Below are 17,337 nucleotides of genomic sequence, written 5' to 3' on the forward strand. Positions count from 1 at the left end.
CCTGCCAGGGCTGGGCTGTGCTTTGTACCAGCTGTGATACCAGTCTGAGTGGCTGAGCAGTCTCAGGGTGACAAACAGGGAAGGATATCAAACTCTTCTCCTGAGTTAGGTGCACTGGGCTGACAGAGCTGCCTTTGGAACCACTCCAACAACTCAGAGTCTCAAACTCCCTCATTGCAGTGTTTTCTAGCTGAGACAATTATTTTTAATATCTAATTAAATTTTACTTCTTGTGAGCTCAGTCTTTTTTTATTATAGCTTTGGTAGGTCACAAGAGTTAATTACAGTCCTCATTGTAGTGGCCTGTAACATACTTGAAAATTGTCAGCCTGGCTGTTCCTCCACCAACACTATCTGGTTTTAATTAATTAACTCAGCCAGTGGATTTTTCAGTTGTTTCTCCAGTCTCAAATATTAATTCCACACAAATTTTTACTCACGTTCTTGACTTTGCATAATTTCTTTTTAAAACGGGTGCTCAATTCCAGACATCATGCAGCTGAGATTTACCTGTCACCAGAGCAGAATGACTTCCAGGCCTTCTCCTATTCTTGTTAAGTTCCAAAATGCTGTTTGTAGAAGAGCTACAGCTCAAGATTAAGTTGTTTAGGCTGAGTTACTGTAGCCATTGCTCCTTATTTTGTGTTTGTCTGCTTAATTTTTCCTCGTTTCCTACTTCACAATTGTTTTTATTGAATTTAATTGATTTCAGATAGTTTCTCCCCTTTAACAAGTTGCTCTTGAGTTATTGTTTTGTCTTCCAATTACATTTGCGCTGTCCTGATGTGGTTTGTCCCTTCTCTAAGTGTGTATTATGTGATGTCACTGAAGCTATTGAATAGGAATAGTGAATGCAATCAATTCCCTGTCAGCTAAGAGGGGTGGGGGCAAACTGAATGCTGGAAAAACATATTTGGTGGCTCAGTAAGTGCTGTTGTTTCCATGTGGTTTGGATGAGCTGGGTCCTCTTCATGGATGTGCTAGAAAATGCATTAATCTCTGCTGCTGAACTGCTGCAAATCTCACTGTGCATCTCTCCTGGCAATGTAATATAGGTGGGTTGTTGCCATTTGGTAACTTTTCATGGGTTTATGGATATTTTAATGGAGGAAAAAGAATACAAACATTCACTTTTGAATGGCAGTTCTAACACAACATAAAGAATAAATCTGGAAAGTCTCCTAGGAATGCTGAGGTCACTCCAGAACTGCCCAGTTGCATACAAATATGCCAGAAATTATCCAAAAAAAGATTTGAAGTTGCCCTGTGAGCCTGAATAAAGTACTTGAACATGCTTTTAAGCATTGGATTTAAATCAAAACACATAAAGTAGGATTTTTCTTACAGACTGGGAAATATGAACGGCTGTGTTGTTTTGTTTATTTTGAACCACTTAAAATCTGGAAGGTAGGAAATTAACTCTCTTTTGGAAAAACAAAACCACCCTTGGTGAGGAAGGAGTACCTTAGGAAAAGTGAGTACATGCCAAGCACCTGGCTGAGGTGCCAGCCTGCGTTCAGTGCTGGGACACATTCCCCTTTTGGCTCTGGGTTGTCAGCTGCTCAGGTAGAGTGTGAATTGTGTCTGGATCACTCCTTTAAAAGTCTGCCTGAGCCGGTTGTGCCTCGGGGTAGAGCTGTGTTAACTGAAACAGGTCAGTAATGAGGATGAATTCCTCCAGCTCTGTACAGCACTGACACACCAAGACTGAGAACTTTGGGGTTTGATGATTCAGCCTTATAAACAGCCCTTGTCTTCTGGTGCTGCTGATACATCCAAGGAGGAATAATGACTATATTGTTTTCTCTCTACAGTTAATGGTTTTGCAGTACATGTGCCACTCATGGCATATTCTTCTTCCCTCCAGTGTAGCAGCTCCTGTAGTTGGACTCCAGGGTTCCCAACCGGATACAAACTCATGGACAGTTTCCTTTTGTGCACATAAGCAAATTTTTTGCTATTGAGCAATGTTTTACTTCAAAAGCAATAGAAAAAATGCAGTGATCCAGAAACTTTTAGCTGGAAATGGGAAAGTTAAAGATGGGGTTTCATTTAAAATTCAAATACTTATTTTTCCTATGATGACTTTTTTTTTTTCATTCTAGAAGGCCTTTTCTGATTTATTTGCCTTTCTGCTGTGTAGGGGTGGCTAAACTTGCGTGTTTTGATGCAGTGCACAATGAAGTGTATCTAAAATAGTCCTGTAATTTATTTCTCTCTGTTTACAGGAGTTATTTTTCATAGTCTTATGCTCACTGCTTCTGGACTCAGTGTCTTCTGGATTATTAGAGCTTATAGATGAAGGGGCTGTTTTTTATTTCAGTCCTGTCAGTGACAAATGAAAATACTTACTTATAGTTAAAACAGGAAAAAGAAACCCAAATTTTCATAACAATATTATCTAAATACAATGTCCTCTGTCATCCTCTCAGCCTCCCAAAACTGCAGCATTCAACATGACTTATGAATCTTGATATGCACACACATATATATGCTATTAAAGAAATGTTTTTCGATAATGGAGTGGTACAGTGAAATGTTCATGTATAGAATATAACATATGTAGAAAAAATTGAAAAAATGTATTGCAGATCTCGTTTTCTAAATTAAAATGTATTGCTCTAGAACTGTATTCTGACTTGTGATTTAACAGGCTTAGCTTAAAAGTTGGGTAGAGCAGAAGAGTGAGTGGAGCTCTCCAGGTTGTGCCTGTTGGTGATGGAATAGCTCAGGGGGTGAGAGGTGGGTGGGTGGTGCTGGTGGAACAGCTCAGGGAAGGTGGTTTGTTTCCAAAGGGATTTACAGTGATTCAAACTGAGCACTGACTGACCTGGCAGCTCTGAATAGCTGGAGAAAAGGAGTCAAGTCAGAAAAATAAAAAAGAGGGAGCATGAGCATGTTTTCACCTGGTTCATGAGCATGTTTTCACCTGGTTCAGCAGTAACCCAACAAGGGAGGATTATTGCCCTGAGTGTTCATCTCCACTTCTTTGATCTGTCATGTAATCCCTTGCTTGGTGTTGCTGTCAAAATTACTCTATTGAGAAAAAGATCTACCGATGAACCAATATTTTCTGCTTCCTCTTCTCCCTACCAAGATGCTTTTTTTCTTTCTGGGTAGATTGCATGTTCTGTGTTTGCTGGAAGCAGTTGAATTGTTCAGTTAGTTTTTAAGATCATGTGGTTGAAATTTCTTCATTTAATTTGGCTGTGGCAAAAGTTTCTGTAGCTTTTTCTTAAACAGTTGCCAAAACAATTTAATACCCAAATGTGTTATTGGTAAGCTTGTAAAAAATGTTCTGTAAGAACATCTGAAGAAAAAGTTCTGATTCATTTGCCTCAGTGTTCCTGCTTCTGTAGTTGCTGTGGGTTCCAGTCCCTGAGAAAGGATGCTTAGCTGAAGTGTTGGGGAATAAATTAACCAAAACTGCATGGTTGGGGTTTTTTTGGTCTCTCACGTGATCATTGGTGTCACAGAATGTGATGAGCTTTCCTGTGTAGACTTGTCATTTCACATATCTGTATACTGCTGCTTTCTGAAATGAGTATTTTTGTATTAACATATCAGAAGGGATTAGCTTTGGAAAATAATTGCTGTCACTAACCCCATTAGCAGAACTGCTGCTCCAGGCATGCAGGTGGAACAGCAGCTCTGGGTCTGACTGGACCAGTGTTTGTGGCAGCTCCATTCAGGTCATGTGTAATATGTTCTACACCTGAAACCTGAGAACTGAGAGAGAATTTTGTTGTAGTTTTAGGTGCTGGGAAATAGGGTAGACCTCTTCTGAAATACTTTCAGAAAGATGCTCTTAAATGTTGTTGCCAGTTCTTGTTGGATGAACTTAGGATGAACACCCAAAATTATTATAGAACTCTTCACTGCTGTGCTGTTTGTTTCCAAGTGTGATGTTGAACTGTCTTTAAATATTTCAGTGAGCTCTTGCTCAGCTTGCAGTGACTTGTGACACTGTCTGATGGAGCTGCAGGGAAGCATCAACACCAGATGGGGAGCTGGGCTAGGGGACAAGGATTGCTCTAAGGTGTTGCCAACCTGGGCTTCCTGTAGAGAGGATCTCACGCTGGCTGTGCTTCACTGCATCTGAATCATCTCCTGGTTGTCTCACCAAGCTGCATTGTCCAGTGACTGCTGCTCTTCCTTCCAGAACCTTCATTCCACTAAATCCCAGGTTTCTGCATGGGAACATCTGTTCAGACTGGTTTGTTTGCTCTTTCCAGTCCCAGCCTGAAGCCTGGGTTTAGAGGCAAACAGAACCTCCTCCATGAGGGCAGGATTGGGTTTTCTGTATTTTCTATTCATGTGTGATCCTCTCATTTCCCTGCTTCCACACCTCTAATAGCTGCAGAGTTGCATTTCACGAAGAAGTGGAATTTCCTTATCTTGTCTTGGATTTTTCATCTCCCCTGTGTGGGTGTACTGGCAGGACCAGTGCTCTGGATCTCCCTGCATCCCAACAACCATTGCTGCCCAGTGTTGCAGATCTACTGCTTTGAGCAGTGGAACAACAGAACCCATTCCTGGAAGAAGATGGAAGAATTGAAGCTGACAAAGGTAAGCCAGCCAGAATGCAGTCTTGAGACCAAATGTACAAAACTTCCCAGATGGGAAGGCATTGCAAAAGTAGATTTCTTGCCTTTGCTTATGCTCTGCCTGCCCAGCTTTTGGCAGAATGAGAGTACTGTTTGTATTCCATGATGATGATTAAAGGATATTTCCTTCTTTTATGATTATACCATACATGACAATTTTACCATACATGACAATTTTGTCTTCTCAGCAACATTAATTTATTCCAATATTTACAATTGTATCAGCATGGTTCAGAGCTAAAACTTCTTTCCTGTGAAGTACATTTACCACAGCAACACACACGCATGTGTAGAAAATATTAAGTATCTCACAGGTTGTCCTTGCTCATTTCAGAACAATTAATAAGAAACAAAAATAAAGACAATGCTATGAAGCACAGCAGAAGTTTGCAAAGTACCAGAGCTTTATTATTAGTTGAGGTTGGAGCCTGCTGACAATCCTTAGACTGTGACACTGTGTTCTGATTAGAGCCTGGTGGGAACCACTGTTGGTGCTCTAGCACAAATGGACTGCTGCATGTGAGGTTTTGGCACATTATTTTTCTGTTAATTTATGACCCACATGTTGCAATGCTTGACTGTTCCAGCAAAACCTTGCCAGGCTTTATTAAAGGGGAGGGAATAGGTGTGGCAGGCACAAAGCTTTTACATTCTCAGTGTGTTATTGACCAGAGTGCTGTAGAGGCTTTAATTTTTAGCTGTTTTTCTTTCCAACAAAACTCATTATTCCCCATAAAAGTTAAGCAAAACAGGATGTGTTGTTCTGAGTTCTGTCAGCTCTTTAGTTTACCTACATCAAATTCTGATGTTTTCCAGTGTGCTGCAATTACTTATGCAGTACCTGAGCTGTAGTTCCTCATACCTGTTTCATTTCAAACACCAGTTTAAGAGACTGAGCAGCAGCTGCAGTCATTGCTCCCACAAGGATAAGACTGATGTGTGCTGCTTTCCTTTTTCCCTTTTCAACTGAGTAAGTTCTCATGTTTTGCTACAAATCACCATTTTCTGATTTTTATTGGAGTTTGGAGTATTCACATTTCAGCCTTGTCTGTTTTGCAGGTTGCTTTGTCTTGGTTCATTCAAGTGAAGTCCCAGCACATGAATTGCTCCATTTAGATCCATGAAAAACTGACAGCAAAGACCAAGCAAGCAGAGTAAGCCAAGAGCATTCTGAGTTTGATGCCTGAAACTGTCTCCTGGTGGCAACTTTAAGGAAGATTTGATTCTTGTGGTCACAGGGAAAGACGGTCCAGCCACAGGCATGTAATAAATGATGCTTAATAAATGATTCCAAAAAGCTGCCTTTATGTGTTTGCTTTTGTGACTGCTCTATTAGACACCAAAAAGTGCTAGGGGGAACCTCTAGATTTACTACTGGTTTTCTTCTAGTTTTCTGTGCTGAACAGGCTGGCTTTGAAATCTGGTGCTAACCAGAGGGAGAAATAGGGAGAGAATAGAATCTTCTACTTCTCAAAATGCATGTCAGGGAGCCTTCCAACCTCCTGTGAGCACAGCCTGTGATTTAAATAAATCCAGTCAATTTTAAATGGCAGAAAACGAGGGGAGAGGTAAGCAAGAGGTACCAAAATGTTTCTCCACTTGCACAGCACGAGCCCCCTCCTGTTGTGACATTGTTTGCAGAGACACAGACTGGGAATTGAAATAGGATTGTGGACCAAGCTGAAGCATCACACAGTATTTCAAGCTGCTCCAACAAATTAACTATTTAACACTCTGCTAATGTTGTGCACACACTTATTGCCTCCCAGCATGAAAATCAAGCAAATAATTGCAACAAGCTTCTGCCCAGTAGAAGTCACTGTAATATAATGAGAAACTTTGTCCTGTGAGTACACAGAAGGAACAGGAAGCTGTTGGAAGCAGGTCGATGTTGCTTTAGATACAGGAAAAAGGATTCAGGAGTGCTCTGTGTCCCTGCCTTCAGCTCTGGGTGCAGCTCAAGCTGCTGTGGTGCCTGTTCTCAGTGGTAACATAGCAACTGGACCACACCCCCTCCTGCTGCAGGATGCTAAAGAGCCCTTGGAGCACTATCTGCTGTACTGCACGGGAACTGCACCACTTCTAATTACCACACCACTGCCAGCTGAGAGGTTTTTTCATCCCATGGAATGACAAGGAAATTCCTCGTTCTGTGACTAGTAATCCTGTTGTGTTTTCTTTCAATGTTTCTGTAGTAATCCTATTTTTATTGCAGAAGAGAACTGTGTTGATTTTAAATCAATACCAGAGTTGTATCTATCGGTGCATTTTATCTCATTTCAAAGTAAGTTGTTGATTAAAAATAAGCATTCTTGGCCACCTGATGCTCTTCTTGTTTAGTGCTCCTGTATGGTGGTATTATGTTAATATTTTGGAAGAATACTCAAGGATTTGAGCATGTTTTTCTTCTCACTTAGACCTTGCAAAATTACTGAAAAGCTTTCCCCACTCCTAACCTCTCTTCTGTTGTGCAACAAAAGAGCTTTCCTTTAAGCATCTTGGTTTCCAAGCACAAGGAATCGTCTCTGGGCATTACTGAACGTTTGACTTAAGGTGTGATGAATCGTCTTATGCCAAGTTGAATTTTTTAATGTATGCTGTAGATTAATGTTTAATTTACCTAAAACAAGTGTGGAATTAGTGTTGTTCAGAGTTTCTTTTTTTAAAGTTGTTCTGTTCAGATCTTGGGTTTAAAATCTCTGAAGTCTGCATTGGATGGCACAGCCTGACTTGGTTTGTCAGGGCTGTTTCCTTTGCTGCTTGTCTTAGAAAGATGATGATTATAACAGTACAAAAACCTTGTTCTGGCTTCATGACCTGCATGGGGCAAAGCTTTTTAAACAATCTGAAAACTTACTCACTGATTTCTTTAAATGTATTGGTTTCTTACTGTACTGACTTAGCAGTTGTTGTCATTGCACTTTGGTATCAGTCTTGGGGAGGGACATGTTTTGGTGACATGTGGCACAACAGCCATTGCAAAATAATGGTATTGGTGTTGCTGAACTTCTAGGTTTCTTTATTTCCTAGAATTTAAAAAATCCTAGTGTAGCTCAGAAAGCTTCTGCAGCTTCTTGTGACTTGAGTACAAAATTACCAATAGCCTCCCTAAACCAGTATAAAACTCTATTTGGAGCTGTGTATGTAAGACAGTAAATCCATGGCAATATTGTGAAAAGTGTATAAAAATGCAAATCTACCATTTTTTTAACTTGATAATGCTTATGCATCCCCTCCCCCTTTCTGTCTTTATAGGTCTACGAGGGCTAATCAATCTTGGGAACACATGTTTTATGAACTGTATTGTCCAGGCACTTACCCACACTCCACTGCTGCGAGATTTCTTCCTCTCCGACAGGCACAAATGTGAAATGCAAAGCCCCAGCTCATGTCTGGTCTGTGAAATGTCTACGCTCTTTCAGGAGGTGAGTGCTGTTTGCCACAAAGCATCACCTTGCCACAGATGCTGCTTCTTAACCCAAAAGGAATTGTGTTCTATTTGCAAATATAAAGTGAATGCAAGTTGTGTTTCCCCTCAAAATGTAGTAAAACAAAGCAGTAAAGATTGAGACCTGGCTGTCAAAAACACCCAGCTGCTGAAAGGAAAACTAATGGCTTTTAAGTCCTATTGTGAAGTCACCCTTGTTTAGGCAAAGCTGGTATGGGAAATAATTACAGTGCTGCCTGTTCTTCTGAGACTGATCTGGGAATCCTTAGTCTTAAAGATGAATGTGTGCTTTAATTAAAGGTGCAAGTTGTAACTGGAAAATATGTCACGAGCTCTTCAGGTGATAATGGGAGTGAGAATAAAGCAGTAGTATACATCCTTGTGGTTTAAGGTACTGGATTATGTAGGTCTGTATGAATATTTTAAAGATCTCAATTTAGTGCTTGTTCACCAGCTGAAACATCTTTTCTGTCATCTCTTATGTGCAAACCCAGTAAGGGCCAGGAAGGAGGATTAAGAGAAGTGAATGTGTTGCTACAGTTTGTGTCTTCCCTGTACAAGCTGCACTTCTCTCCCTTTCCCACCAGGAACTTGGTTTTGCACTGTGTCTTTTCTGTAGGTTTGGTTCATTTTGTGTGAGATGAGCACAGGCTTTTCCTTAATAAATAGTCCAAGAGCTTTATTATCTATCTTAATTCCACATCAGTATTGTAAGGAATGTGGGTGGACATGGGCTCCTAGTTCTAAGATGTCTTTCAAAACAAACCCAGTTTTGTGCCTTTCCCTCAGTGGTAGATCTGCTTTCTTGGTAAGTAAAATAAAACCAACCAAAAAAACAGAAAGAGCTGTAGTGTACATGCTGTCATGGAGCATTTAAAATTGCTGGAGATGTCTGTACACAGAGCAGGTTTTCTGTGGATGTGCTGTCATGGAAGTTCATTCTGATAGGGACCAACCTAAAATAGCTTTACCTTTATCTCGTGATTTTCAATTTGATTTTACTCTGGTGCCTTTTTCACCCGAGATTATTCTTTTTGGTCACTGCAGGTGAGTTAAACATACATAGAAGAAGGTAAAGGCCCCTTAGTTGTTCCAGTACAAAAGTTGTTTTCTGCTTATACTCAAGACTTCTGAGGATTTGCAACATTTCATTCTGCTAATCAATCATTAGCTGTATGTTACATTTCTTATTTTTTGTTCTATTTTTCAATTGTTCTGAGTCTGTCAGGAAAGGAGGTAAAAACAAAAGGCAGGCAGACCAATAGGTAGCAGCTGTAGGATTATTGAAACCAGATGTGCAGTTAAGTGGGGAAATACCACAATACCTAGATAAAAAAAATCAGTCATGGTATAGAAATATCAGTTTCTGTAGACTGTTAATAGAGAAACCTATTTCCTTATTTAAAAATAAGGAACTATTATATTCTTGCTATCCTTTCAGCAAATAGTATATAAAGTCTCACACTGCTGAACATCACCACACTCTATTTACACATGCATTTTTAAAAAAATCCCTTGGGAAAGGGGAAATGAGTGTTACATTACAGATTGAGAGGCTGCAGGAAAGATCAAGACTCTCTAGGTAATGATTTTTGTTTCCATTTCTGTGTGTGGAGCCCTGTTGATGGCTCAGAATGCCTTTTGCTCTACTGTGAGCATGCAACAAAGAACAGGCTGTTACCCAAAATGGGGCTTAAACACAGCATATGTGTTATTGTGTTAATTTCAGTTGTAATCAAGTTTAATTTCATACACAACTTTGGGAAGCTCAGCCTTCATTTTCAAGTCCAAATTCATGCCTACACTTGCATTAGTTCTATTAATTAAATGTTCTGCAACATGAGGGTGTATGGGTGAGGGAACAGCCATATCTGTGACACCAGACTGTGCAGACAGCAATAGTCCCTGTCCTTATTTCACATTAAATACTGCAGCCATGTGCTGTGGGAGGACACAGAAAGTGACTCAACCTCCTAGAAGTAAAACTGGAGCTTAATCCTCCTAAGCAAAACTGTTGGGTCTGTAACCAACTTGGTATATTTTAACTCACAAGCAGTAAATACCTTGTTGTGCTTTTGGCTCTGTCAGCACCCATTGTACAGTTCTGTTCCCAGTGAGTTTTAATTTCTTTGCTTTCACAATTAAAACAAAAATCTTATAATTTTTGGAGCAGACTGGTTATGTTTCATGTCCCAGCTCTATGCAGTGGTTGTAATGAAGATTCTGTCACTTCCTTTGCAGAGCTGAGGTCTGAGCAGAGGAAGGCAAACCAGGAGATCTCAGTGCTATGGCTGAGAATTCCTTTGTAATTGAATTACCAGGGAAACTTTGATTCAGGTTCTGTCTTGTTTCTACATAGCTTTCCCACCAGGATTAGCTGGTGTGGTTATCCCCAGAGCATCTTACCCAGGGACAAACAATCAGGGCAAGGGTTAATTTCATCTCCCCTCCACCCTTCTTTTCTGAAGGTGTGATCTTAGGCAAATGGAATGCCAGGGGATCTGCAGAGTGCCTGAGTGGGAGCTCTCAGGGAGGAAAAGAGAGACTGTTTTGAACATTAAATAAAACTTACTATATATAAATAAGCAAGTTTTGCTCTTTTGCCTCTTAAACAGAAGTTACCCATCCCACTTTATTTCTTTTTTTGCTTAAGATCATGTAGTTATATAGATTGGGTGATTTCTCTGTGATAAATAGGAAGCCACAAAGTTCTTCCACCTTGAAGTAGGTTGGTGGTGAGTAATGACTGTCAGATGGTTCTCAGGACTGAGGTGTTTTTTTCCTGGTAGCTTTTCTGGCAGACACACCAAGTATTGAGCTCTGTTTGTTTTAAAAATATCTGACTGCATCAATTAACATTCTTCTTTGTGCTACATGAAACCCATTTCTCAATAGAATCATGACATGACTTACACTGTATAAGAAAACGAATGAAAAGGATTTGGGAGTAACAGATAGTGGTGAATCTGGGCAGGGGGAAGATGGAACACACACAATCCATTCATTGAGCCTTTTGGCTGAAAGGGTTGGGGCACTCCTTTTTACCTACTGGTGTTTGTGTTGTAGTTTTGTTTCACCAATGAAAATGAATTTCAGGATAGCCCACACCCTGAGGTTTATCTAAATCCTTTCCAGAATGACCACTCAGGAAGGTGGGATTAGATCTGTGTCTCGTGCTCTGTGACTGGAATAAATGGAATGGGAGGGGAGCAGAATGCATCCACTCAGAGGTGGAAGGAACAAACCCTTCCTTTTCCCCATCATTACTCATCCCTGAGCCTAGCACAGCACACAGCACAAGCAGGGGAAGAGCTGAGAAGTGAGCACCAAGAGGGAAAAGGAGGAGATGATTTATGGCTTTGATATCTGAAGATGCTACTGTAGAAGTGACTTCTGTATAAAATAAGTTACAGCAAAGGTACTAGAGGGGAGAAAATGCAGTTAGGCCCTTTACATAGACAGAAGCTTGAATTTTGTCAGGGAAAATAGAGTTTGTGCTGGTTTAGTAAAATTTGGTACTTTTCCCTGAAAGAAGTGAAGAACATACAGAGTTCATGCAAGAAAAATGTATTTTGTGATTCTTTGAACCATTGTTCTTTGGGTAGCCTCCAGAAGGTGTTCTCTTGCATGAGTTCCAGGTGTTCCCCAGTCCTTTCATCCATTGTAAATTGCCAGAAAATTTAAAGTCCTTACTGAGAACCAGTTTCCAAGAGGAGTTTTTGAATTCTCAAATTGGACTTGAACCTGGTACAGGATTTCTGCCTATAAACTCATAACTACAAAGCTCAGAGACTGCTCAGTAGATACATGTGCAGAATAAATTTATAAATCTGCTCATACACATAATTGAGAAACTTCTGTGCATGTTTTTGGCTGGAGGAGGAAAAAGAAGTACAGATGTGTACAGTGGGGTCTTGTTTTGTTTTAAAACCTCACTGTGTTCTGTATATTTTTTTGTAACAATAATGCAGATTACAAAGCCTATAGTCTTCTAATTCCTCCATAGATTCTTTCTAGAATGCAACAGCAAGTGTTTCAAGTGGAAAAACAAAATTAGTTTTACTTGGTCTGTGTAAGAATGGAGGCTTTGAATCCTGGTTGGTTTGTTCCTTTCTCTCCTCTTCCCTTTTTTTTCCTGGAATAGCAATTAAGCAGTGTATTACCCAGCACTCTGAAATTGCTCAAACCAGTTCTCTCCAACATAAACAACTGATACTGCTGAATTGAAAACAAATTTAAACAAAAAAAAAAGTTTAAATTATGTTTGGAACAGTTAACAGTTGTTTAACAGCTGTGTTTTAAAGGTGACTTGCAGATACATCATTGTTTATATTTGCACACTTCAGTGAAAAGGTTGGAATAAAACTTACACGGACTCTTTTCCTTTTTGCGGACTGGAACTGCTCTGATAGGCTGCTTTTCCCAGCAGCAAGGAAATGACAGAGATGGGATGGATGTTTTATACATTCCAGTTAAAATATTGTTATTGAATGTGCTCAGATTCTTTGTTATATTTAATATTTATTTGAGCAGTGAAGCTTTTCCCCCACTCCACATTCTTACCAGGCAGGTTTCTAGTTTATTGTGATAATAGTTAATAATTTGATAAAGCTTCATGTCAGATCTTTCTCATCCTACTGAGGCAGCAGAGAATGTAGAATCTGCTGGCAGGTCTTGTGTCTGCAGTGGAGTAATTACATGGAGTGCTGGTGGTTAAAATGACCAGAGAGCTCTGGGACTAATTGTGAGGAGTGACAGAACAGGGAAGTTTTATTGCTGCAGTTCCCTGAATTATGTTGAGCAGCAGCTGCATCAGCAGATTTCAATTACCACACTCCTGCTTCAGTCCCTCAGTGTCATCCTTGTTGGCATCAGAGTAACTATTGATCTTTGTATTTATAGGAGCATTTTGTGGTGATTGGCTGCAGAGGTGCAGCTTCTTGGTGGGGAAAAGTGGAGCTTGTGAGGAAGAAATTCCTGTGGGAGGAAATACACTAAAATCATGTAGGAGGCCCTACCAATATGAGGATTAGATGAAGATTGTGCTGCCTTTTGCCAACCTGTCCCTTAAAATACAGTGTTTTCTCTCAGCAGGTTTGTAGCACAGTGCCTGTGATTGGACTTATATAAAATGCTCAGAGACTGTGCAGGGAGAAACTCAGGGCTGGGGAAAGAAGCTCACTTTTCCAATAAGGATGAGAATTATATACTGCTGGGGGTTTAAATCTTGTTTTTTGTTCTGTGTATTTGCCACTTACTGTCTTCTGTTTGGGAAGAGTAACTGAAAAGAAACCGCCATGGATTTGATAGGATCTTGGGAAAACATAATTGTGGTGTTGCACGCAGCATTTACTGCCAGATACCTTTGCTGAAGGTGAGGGAAGGCAAAATGACTCACAAATGTTCACTTCTTAAAAATAAAATGTTACTCTGTCAAGTGAATAAACTCTTCTGGGCCTTTTCTGACTCCTGCAGGGACAACAGGAGCATCCCTGCTTTTCTTTTGGAACTGGTATTACTGTGCAGGGATAAGGAAGGGCTGAACCTCAACCCAGGGAAACACAGACCCTTAGCATGGGTGGTTTTTGGGCATGTTTTTTTGGGGGTGGGTTGGTTGGGGTTTTTTTGTTGATTTGGATTTTTTCAGGTGGGACCTGGCTGGTTTTTAATTTAAAAAAAAGTTTCTGTGGGCAGTGTCCTCCTGCCCTGTGCTGATTTCCCTCCCCAGCACTGTCACCCCCAGCAGCAGCAGCAGTGTTTCATATCAGGCTGTGCTGACTGAATAATTCATCTATGCACTCTCTAATGTGCTTCTGGCACAATCACCTGGGGCAGTTTTAGTCACTCTTGAGCCAGCTCATCAGATTTGGACTGGAGCAGACGAAGGAGCAGATGCAGGAGCTGGTCCAGCACCAGACTCCCAGGCAGGGGACACCCTGCTGGAGCAGGGATGGCAGCTGGCTTTGGGGATCACTGCCTGAATGGGGACCTTCAGCTCTGCAAACAGCTGGCTCGATAAAGTTGTTTTTAAAGCCTTTCACAGTGAAAGGCCAGTACTGGCATGAGGCTGCTGCCCTGCTTAGAATTTTTTCCATAAATTGGAGTGTGTACAGCATTTGGATGCAGAGTTGCCACGGGTCAGAGATTGGCTGACAGTCAGCATCTAATATTCTCATCTTCAGTGTTTGTTCTGATATGGGGGGAGGCACTTCATTCACATTATTTGTGAATTAAATTGCTGCTCCTTTTCAAATGCAGGATTTTTTTTCCTTTCCTCCCAGGCTATTTTAATGAAAGCCAGTGGTATCAGTAAGCAAATTGTGAGTGATGTTTGTGTCTGCCTACCCCACTCCCTGCACCCCCACATTTTTCAGGCTAATACATCACAAACTGATGGAATTTCAGGGGAGAAAACTGAGCTGCTCAGTTCTGAGATCACTTCTCCAGCAGTCTGTGACAAAAGCTGTTTCTACCCTTTATTATTACGGCCATCAGAATTAAATGGTTTAAATTGATTTGACTAATTGCTCTCATTTGACTTTTTAATAATGCAGTGCACTGAGGCTGTGCAAGCTGTTAACAGTGATGTCCTTCTCTTTGCTTTGAGCAGTTTTACTCTGGGCACCGATCTCCTCACATTCCATATAGGTTATTGCACCTGGTATGGACTCACGCACGGCATTTAGCAGGGTACGAGCAACAAGATGCACACGAGTTCCTCATTGCTGCATTAGATGTGCTACACAGACACTGCAAAGGTAAGGCTTGTCCTGAGGCTCCAATCAGCCAGGATTATTGCATCCAAAGGAGGTAGAACCATCTCTTCTTAAACCAAGTTTAGTGCCAGTGCAGCACTCTTAGCAAATTCCTTTAAAAATGTTCGGTAGACTTAAAATATTTAGAAATAGATAAACCATTCCCACTGTCAAAAAGTACCAAAAGTTATAAGCAGACAAGTCAGTACATTGGTTTGAATCACCATCATGATGTTCTCTTATTGGTTGTGAGTCAGTGTCTTTTTCTTTTAAATTGCCCTTTTATTCTATTTATATGTTCAGTAGTTAGAACTCTTACTCAGTGTGTCATGGGACTGATGAAAATAACATAGGGGAGAGGTTATGTCTTAATACTTAATACTATTATTCTGCTTAAATATGATTCTGTTGTATTTCTGATACCAAATTGCTTACAGAAATGTGAATAAGGAAGAGCAATGGGTGGCTGTGGTTTATCTTGTTTTATTAGTCTGTATAGAACAATACGTAATTGTACAATACAATAAAAACATTCAGTGTCGGGCTTTTTGATACGAAGTATTTAAGTCTTGATTTTTGTAATATCATATGAAATGATGTATTTTCTGTTTGTTAGCTGAACTGAAAATTTCCCAATCTGCCAGTGTTTGCTCTAACTTGATTCACTTCCTGCAGCAGTGAAATTTTTACTGTTCCTCCAAGGGAAAGTAGAAGAGTTGATACTAACAGAACAAACAAAAAGTCCTTGGTTATCAAAAAGAAGATTTAAGCACTCAGCTTTGCTCAAGGAAAAGCACTTAGGGTTTAGTTTTTTGGTTTATCAGAGGACTGTCCAAGGGAAGGCTGCTGCTGCTTCTCTGAACCATTGTGAATCTTGCTTTTATCTCTGAGGTAGCCCTGCATGCCAGCAGATGGGCTTGTTCACATGCATAATTGGTGCCTCCAAAAGAATCTTCTCCAAAAAAAGTAAGGACAGGAGTACACACAGAGCAGTTCCTATGCAGTTATTAATGTCTGTCATTTGACAACCACTAACTGAATTTCAATAATCCAAATTAAACTGGTGTGGAAGTCCAGTAAGGAACAAAATCTAACCAAATATTGACTTCTTAACCCTGAATAAATTCAGCTGCAAACAGAAGCACTTCTTTGTTCATGTTAAATTTCTGAACCATTTCTGATCTAACAAATCTTGAACTTTTTTTCATCATCTCTAAGATAATGCTCATATTTCTTCTACACATCCTCATTAATTAATGAAGGAGTATTTGTGTCTCAGAATCGTAAAAAGAAAAACTTGCAATAGTGAAGGTGCCTGAGCTCTTCTCAAACTGATAAAGAATCTGAAAAGACTTTAAAAAAAAATGTGGTTTGACTTTAAGAATCTTCCTTGATATCTCTTCTGCCAGGTTTTCAAATTTCTGTTTTTTGAAGAAATAGAGAGGCTTTTATGAAATCATAGTAAATAATCTATACCACATCAAGGTAATTTAAAAGAAGTGGTTGAGCAGTTGTGTGGGAACCAAACAAGTTAATCTAAAACAGAATTTCAAGTATAGTCATGCAAAACCACATTTGGAATGAACTAGTTTTCAGTGTAATGAGAAAATTTTCCCACTTGTGTATCCACACAGACACACTTGCATGTGAAGTGTGCAGATGTAAAAATATTATTACTAATAGTGAGAATATGTCCTACAGCTACAATAAGCAAATAATACCTCCTCTGCCAAAATTAAATATTTATTTTAATGAACGAAAAAAGCTTTTAAAGCTTCCAGTCAATAGTAATGAAGTTTTGCAATTAGCACACAGTGAAATAAAATAAAGTCATGGGGGAAATTCTGCTCTAGTTTTTGGACATTATTCATGATCACCAAGGCTTCAGGCACCAAAGTAAATGAAAGTATTCCTTAGGTATAAATACCCAGTGATGTTTGTTTGGCTGCCATTAGTCATTTATCCCTTTTCCATTCTGTGTACTCAGCTGTCTAGGAAATGTCTTAATGCAAGTGAAGACAAAGCTGTGAATATTTGTTGTTGATTTGTCACTGCCTAAATTAAGAAAAATACCTGATATTGATGTCCATTTAAAGATAAATTTTGTAATCCTACAAGTGCCCTGAGATGATTATGTGGGCAGGCCAGCCCAGGTAATTTTGTTTTGATTTGGTTGGTGTTTTAAATGCTGGTTGAATCTATACTTTGTTTTAGCGTCATCTGTGGAGTTTTGGAAGGCCGGGATACCTGTCTGATGTCCATGTAAATGATGTCCTGTGTCAGGGGTGATTGGTGTGCTGCCACTGTTGGGTTGAGCTGTGGCATCTGGGCAGGGCACATTCCAAACCCTCAATGGGCTCCTCTGAGCTGCTGGAGTAATAGGAAATATTTCTGAATAAAAGGGGACAAGTGTGTCTTGCCTATGCATCACTTTTTCATTTCAAGAGCTGGAGGCAGGTGATCTAACTGGAAAGTAGTATTTTAGTGGAAGAAATAGTGTAAATAATCTGTATTTCTGCCCAGGCTG

At 40.0% G+C, this 17,337-nt stretch overlaps 1 protein-coding gene across 3 annotated transcripts in view; it reads left to right on the forward strand.

The window, feature by feature from the left end:
- The window catches only part of USP22 (ubiquitin specific peptidase 22), an 89,333-nt gene that overhangs the window by 56,779 nt on the left and 15,217 nt on the right, over nt 1-17,337 (forward strand). For all 3 annotated transcript variants that reach the window (XM_058815817.1, XM_058815819.1, XM_058815818.1), the window contains 2 exons: nt 7,863-8,032; nt 14,666-14,813. In XM_058815817.1, coding sequence (XP_058671800.1) covers nt 7,863-8,032; nt 14,666-14,813 — 318 coding nt within the window. The remainder of the gene's footprint in view (nt 1-7,862; nt 8,033-14,665; nt 14,814-17,337) is intronic.

This window comes from Ammospiza caudacuta, chromosome 17 (genome assembly GCF_027887145.1).
Source record: "Ammospiza caudacuta isolate bAmmCau1 chromosome 17, bAmmCau1.pri, whole genome shotgun sequence".
Classification (NCBI taxonomy): Eukaryota; Metazoa; Chordata; class Aves; order Passeriformes; family Passerellidae; genus Ammospiza; species Ammospiza caudacuta.